Source organism: Chenopodium quinoa, unplaced genomic scaffold (genome assembly GCF_001683475.1).
Source record: "Chenopodium quinoa cultivar QQ74 unplaced genomic scaffold, ASM168347v1, whole genome shotgun sequence".
In the NCBI taxonomy this organism is placed as follows: domain Eukaryota; kingdom Viridiplantae; phylum Streptophyta; class Magnoliopsida; order Caryophyllales; family Amaranthaceae; genus Chenopodium; species Chenopodium quinoa.
Window position 1 is genome coordinate 87,386 of NW_018742558.1, and position 7,066 is coordinate 94,451.

Below are 7,066 nucleotides of genomic sequence, written 5' to 3' on the forward strand. Positions count from 1 at the left end.
ATTTCTGACGGATTTAATTTTTGTCGATTATTTCCGACGAATTCAACAGTTCCGTCGGAAATCCTTCAGAAATCCTTCAGAAATTTCCGACGGAATTTATTTCCGTCGAAATATATGTGCTTTCCTACGGAATTTTCCGTCAAAGTTTACAGTTTTCGACGGATTGTAAATCCTAAAAAAATTAAATTTTTTTAAAAAAATTAAATTCATTTTCCCAAACCCTAAAATGCATCCCCTTCCACCTTTCTCTCATATTTCCTCCTCTCTTTCTCTCTCTTATATGTTTCAGCTCTCTCTCTCCTTCCTCCTTCGTTCCCTGACTTCCCTCTTCTCCTTCGTTCTCCTCCTCTTCTCCTTCCTCCTTCGTTCTCCCTCTTTTCCTTTCCTCTTCTCTTCACCGCCCTTTCTCTCTCCTTCAACCAACAGCGGCGCAACACCAACAACCACCACCAACAACCGCAACAGCCAACAGCAACAACAACCGCAACAACAAGCTCCGTCAACCACCACTAACAACAACCGCAACAGCGGCGCAACACCAACAACAACCGCGCATCAACAACAAACCCAACAACCACCGTCACAAGCTTCCCACCCTCCACCCTCAAGGTCTGTTTTTTGTAGATCTTGTTTTAATGTAGAATAGATTTTTGTAGATCTAGTTAATTTTATATATGTAATTGTAATGATAGATTGTAAATTTTATTGGATAATTGTATATTTATATATTTGATTTTATTTTTGTTGGTTAATTACCATTTTACTTAATGAAATTCTGATTAAATATGTAGATATATTGGTTTTGAGTGTTTGTGTGGTATTTTTTGATTTTGTTGTGTAAATTTTCGTTTTTTAGGCTAATTTCCGTTTTTTGGGGTTAATTTACAATTTTTTGGGGGGCTTTTCCTTTTTTGGGCTAAGTTCTGGTTGTGGTGGTGTTGGTGGTGGTGGTGGTGTATGGTGGTGGGATAGGGTCGTTGGTGGTCTGTGGTTCTGGTTGGGTCGGTGTGCAGTGAAGTCTGGATGGGGGGGCTGGTGGTGTGGGGTGGTAGCTGGTGGGAGGCTTTTTTTTTTTTTTTTTTTTGTTTTTTTAAAGGATTTTCCGACGGAATTTCCGTCAGGATTTTCCGACGAATTCATTTTTTGTAAGAAATTTCCGACGGACTTTTCCACACCCCGAAAACCTTTTCCGATGCATGAAATTCGTCGGAATTTCCGTCAAAAAAGTATTTTCGACGGAAATTCCGTCGGAAAAGTTCGATTTTCCTATAAACACTATTACGACGACACTTTCCGATGGAAACACGATTTCTGACGGAAAACAGGGTGCTTCCGACGGAATTTTTTAGTCGGAATTAAGCTGTTTTCTAGAGTGTAAGGCATTAGGTAGTTAATTCTAACAAAGTATGATTTGGGTGGTAGTAAAGTAAAAAAAAAATCAAACCGGTAGTAAATGTGAAGCACGGTGTTTTTAGTGGTAGCAAATGTCAAAATTTCCAAAAATAAAACTAAAAGTCAAATTCGTCTACATAAAATATAATACATGAAAACAATATACAATAATATTTAAAGTATTTATCCAGGGCATCACCTGGACTAAACACTAGTTTAAAATTAAGACGTGTTAGAGAATTCATCAACTTAATCAAAAGCCGAAGTCTATATAGACATACATATTATTATAGCATTACTCAAACCTAAGTTGGACCTAACATGAATAAGACTTTATACTCAGTCACACTCCTAATTTACATGAAAGCCCTTAGGCTTAAAGTTTGAAGTGCAACAGGTATGATGTTCCTCATACCCAACACTAGTATCCCACTATAAAAATGAGGGATGAATGAAATTTAGGGTTGAGCAAAAATTGTCAGAATAATAATGGATATTATTTGTTTAGCACTTTCAGATGAGATTCAGATTTTGGATATTACCACTTAGTTAGGAATATTGGAATTCGATTCAAAATCCATTTTCGAATCGGATATTCGATGCATGCTCACCTTTGGGATTTGCGTATTTGACTTTAGTGTCATGTTCCCTCTTAGTACCATGTAAAATGAGCAAATCACAAAAATTGAAGCTAATGGTCGGAGTATCAAACCCCTAATTACTGCGACTTTTCTTCAATGGCCAATTGACCACATTAGTATAAAATTTAGCACTTTTATGACATATTAGTATAAAATTTTCACCGCCGGTGACAAATTGGTACTATAATAGTTAACAAATTGTGACAAATTGATAATAGATTGAATTATTCTAACCAGCCTTGAAACCCCAACCTAACCTACACCATCCACTAGTCCCAAAATCCCCACCTCTCCGACCCACCCCTCATCGATCAACCCCAAAACAACTAGCCCCAAAACTCCCACTCTCACACCACCCCAAAGCCTCCTTATCTTTGATTTGGGAAAAAGGAGAAAAAAAAAGGTGGTGTAGTGGCTGAGGTTAGGATTGTTGTCATCCGTAAAGGGGAGAAAAAGAGAGAGATAAAGAGAGAGAGAGAGAAAGGAGGCAGTGGTCTTGAAAGTGGGTGATGGGCTGCTGATGGTGGTCTTGAAAGAAGGCCGGGATAGTGGTAGTGGCTGGGTACGTGATTTTTTATTTATTTATTTTTTACTTGTAGAATTGTGGATTTTCTTTTTAAAATAAAAATCTAACCTTAGTTATTTTTTAACTAAAGGTCTAAGAAAATAAGGTCATTTGTGAGAATAACTTCTTCATTAGGGTCATTTAGTATTAAAAAAATGAGGGTCAAACATTTCAGTGTCAGTAAAAGTACAGGGCCACCATTCAGAATTTCACTTTCCCAAAATAAACCTCTCAATTTTGTTTTTTTTTTTTTTTTTTAAAAAAGCTACAATTCTTAAAAAACAAAAAAAAAAAACTACCACCTTAAAAAAAAAACTACCATCTGAAAAGAAAAAAAAAAACTTCCATCTGAAAAAAAAAAGAAAAGAGAATCGAGCCTCTTTACACACACGAGTTTTCGTATGTCGCTTAGCTTGCAAGTATAAAACTAAAACAATCAAACTATACATGTACTAACAAAGGCGGAGACAAGGTGGCCAAGAATGTGATGGTGGTGATGGAGCAGGCAAAGAGAGAAGTTCATTGGGAAAGAGATTTTAAAAAAGGTTGGGATAGGGATAAGAAGAAGAAGAAGAAGAAGAAGAAGAAGAAGAAGAAGAAGAAGAAGAAGAAGAAGAAGAAGAAGAAGAAGAAGAAGAAGAAGAAGAAGATAGAGGTTAATTAAGAAAATGGGACAGAATTATCAAGTTTTCTTTGAGAGACCTGAAGAACAATTAGGGGTTATAATATAGTTGAAAGTTAGGTCAAAATAGTGTTGCAATTGACCCTAAAACGATTTTCAAAAGTATATGAAAATCAAATGGCCTTCAACCGTATTTATATATCCTGTATAATTTTTAATTTTTTTTAATTTTTTTTATCATGTAAAAATAAATTTAGACTATATGATTAACTTATTCTCCATATAAATAATTAAAAAAGAAAAATAACAATAACAATAAATCCCCTATGAATTAAAATACACATTGATTTTTCACAAGAGTATTTTATCTTGTGGTTTTATAGAGAACAATTCAAGTTTGTCCTAAATTGTATTTTGGTGAAAGAAATAACAACACTTTCTCCCTATGGATCTTAATTGGGACTTGTACCTCATGTATTGCTATATCTCACTTTCCCTACAAAGAAAGATTAAAAAGTGTTTTGCCAATTACCATGATAAATCAAAAGGTAACAAAACAAAGAAAGAGGAAGTAGTGTTCATGTTTTTCTGTTTCCTTTTCTTTTAATTTTTTTTTATTTAAGAATGGATATACTTGTCCACAGTTAAAGTGAACCCAAAATGCTGAATTCTTACTTAAAGTATCAACATTATACAAAGATTACAAACTACAACTATACTAGATTTCCACTTTCTACTTCTTCCTTCCTCATCTCTTGCTCATTTCCAACTCCTTTTCCATTAACACCATTTTTATTTTTGTGGTGGACAATTTTACACCATTAATACTATACTATTATACAGTTTTCATACTTCAATTATCATGCCTAGATTAGTTATTATATATAGAGCTACGCGTATTTGCTTCACTTTTCCCCTTCGATGTTTTCTCATTTACTAACCCACTTTCTTCACACTTCTTTATTATCAATATATTACAATCTTATTTATCTCTAACATCATTGATTTTTATGTGATTTTCATATCCTTTTCTCATTTTCATCATTACAAAATTATAATCTTCTTGCATGGATCAACCTTTTGTCTTCTTTTTCTTCTTACAATTCTTGTTCTTCAAGGGAACTTTTGGTGCAACAATCACTATATTAAACAAGTGTGATTACACTATTTGGCCCGGTGTACTATCCAATGCGGGTAGCCCCGATATAGGATCCACCGGGTTCGAGCTCTCCTCAGGCGGGTCAAGATCTTTTCAAGCTACCCCGGGCTGGTCGGGCCGGGTATGGGCCCGAACCCGTTGTGGGCAAGATTCCACCTTGGGCCGGTGGGTTTGCTCAACGGGTGATTGTAGGACGGGTCAGCTTGAGTGCACCGGGTCGGGGGCTACCCCGCCCGCAACCCTTGCTGAGTTCACCATCGGGCATGGACCCACCGATCACGATTTTTATGATGTCAGCCTTGTGGACGGGTTCAATGTTCCTATGGTCATTGAGACCGAAGGAGGGTCTGATTCGTGTCTACCCACGGGCTGTGCATCTGACTTGAACCAACAATGCCCTAGCGAGTTACGGGTCGCTGAGGGCGATGCTTGTAACAGTGCTTGTGGCGCATTCGGTACGCCGGAGTATTGTTGTAGTGGCACATATGCATCACCAAGTAGTTGTGCACCTTCTCAATACTCAAAGATGTTTAAGTTATCGTGTCCACATGCATATAGTTATGCATTTGATGATCCTACAAGTACATATACGTGTGTAGGTGCCGATTATACCATTACATTTTGTCCTTCTTTAACAAGGTTAGTATTACATATTACTAAATATTTAAAAAAAATTATCTTATTTCTACAGTAATTTAGCACCTAATAAAACCAAATCAAAAGCAATTCACAATAATAAGGCCACGATAACAAAATTTAAAAATCATGTACAACGACATTTTTTATTATTGTCAAAACTAAAGAATGAAATAAATAATACTAGTGCTAAGTTAACAATATTGTCATTAATTTTTATAATTAGTATTATTTTTCTTACAATATAATTAACAAAAACATGAAACCGAAATAATTAGATTTCTGTTAAAACTTTATAACAGTGACTAAATAAGAAGGGAAAAAAGTCATAAGAAGCACGACAATTGTTGTAAACAAGCTTTATAAAAAAAAGTACGAGTATATAGGATAAGAAGTGATATAACGTAGTTTTGAACAAAATTCCTTTACTATATTTTGTTATCTTTTATTATGAATTTTTTTTTAGCCCATTTTTTTATATTAATCTTTAGGTTTGTGCGTGAGCATCCTTTATTCCATCCATATCTTTTATATCTTCCATGAGTTAGCTTCCTTTGAAACTTTTATTTTTCCATTTGCCAAATTGGCATTTTCAATTATATACATAAAAAAAAAAATAAAAAAAAAAAATTAATAAACTGTAAAATGTAAAGTATGTTGAACGTTGAATATGTGATAATATATATTATACTATATACAATTAAAAAAAAATGCCATGGCTGGATTACCGCTAATCTTGATCTTATTAATTTATAATCGTAATTAATGATTTCGTGTCACTTTTAAAACTTTAATAATAAAAATATACATGCAAGGTTCTTATTGGTGGTTGTTATTCGCGGTTGAATGTCGTATCCGAACTAATTAATATTATCATCATCTTAAAACTTGTTTGAGCAACTCTTTTAAGATGATGATAATATTAATTAGTTCGGATACGACATTCAACTCTTTTAAAACATAAGTGTGACATCAGCTTGAATGTCGTATCCGAACTAATTAATATTATCATCATCTTAAAAGAGTTGCTCAAACACGCAATAAGTTATTAAATTAAAATAAAAAATGTTTTAGGGTTTGCATTTATTTATTGATCATAAAATTTGACACAAGGTTCTTATTGTTAAAATGCAGCCAGCAAAAATCTTCTCTTGGTGGTTCTCAATCTTCATCAACTGGATCCGATTTCGGATCCGGACTTGGATCCTTATTTGACGATGGTAAATGTCACAAAAAAGTGTGCGTAGGAGGTGGTCAATTTTTATCAAAGAGTCCAAGCAAAATAATAAACCAATTCTATTTTGCTTGGCAATATATCACTATTTTTATTTCCACTTTAATATTATCTCTCCAATTTTTTTCTTTATAATTGCATTTTCTCTCTCTTTTTCCATGCACATACATGCAGCGTAGATTTTTTTTTTTTTTTTTTTTTTTTTTTTTTTTTTTTTAAGAACTCCAATTATTGATATTTTTTTGACCCATATTTGGAATGTAAAGTAGAAAGAAAAAAAAAAAAAAAGCGACAAGACATACTTTATGTACAGGATATTCAATATTCATATGATATGTCGTCGCAAAAGATTTGCATACGTCGATTTCCTGTGTAAAGATATGTGTATGATCACATAAAAGTGAATGCATTCTACTTTACTGCTCCAAAAAATCAAGCATTAGAGAAGATGTTTTTTAGTGGGTACAAAAAGAAAATTTACTTTGCTGAATTTGCAAGATTGGTAGTTTTTCTATAGTTTTAACTATTTTGGAATCATATCCAACTACAATCTTTTGGGACATTTACATCATGATTTCAATTTTCATCAATTATATTTTAAAATTATAACAATAATATGCAAAAAAAAAAAAAAAAAAAAAATACACTTGTTTACATTAAATTACAAAGTACATTTTTATTTCTATGGTAAACATTAAAAGCGATATTACCCCATTTTTATTTTGACTATGCTTGTTTGTTAATACATATATTTGACCAATAATGTATCTAATTAATCAAGTGTAAGTTAGTAGTAGTAATATACATATACATATAT

The 7,066-nt window shown here is 33.3% G+C and overlaps 1 protein-coding gene across 1 annotated transcript; it reads left to right on the plus strand.

Annotated features, from left to right (window-relative positions):
- Positions 1 to 2,892: 2,892 nt before the first annotated feature.
- LOC110720563 (thaumatin-like protein 1b) lies at positions 2,893 to 6,429 on the plus strand. Its single transcript, XM_021899599.1, has 2 exons — positions 2,893 to 5,018; positions 6,150 to 6,429. The coding sequence occupies exons 1-2, from the start codon at positions 4,288 to 4,290 to the stop codon at positions 6,382 to 6,384; spliced, it is 966 nt and encodes a 321-aa protein (XP_021755291.1). The 5' UTR covers positions 2,893 to 4,287; the 3' UTR covers positions 6,385 to 6,429.
- Positions 6,430 to 7,066: the final 637 nt, after the last annotated feature.

Coding starts and splice junctions, on each gene's coding strand:
- LOC110720563 (XM_021899599.1), top strand. CDS start 4,288: ATGGATCAACCTTTTGTCTTCTTTTTCTTCTTACAATTCTTGTTCTTC. Junction 5,019..6,149: donor TTTTGTCCTTCTTTAACAAG/GTTAGTATTACA, acceptor GTTAAAATGCAG/CCAGCAAAAATCTTCTCTTG.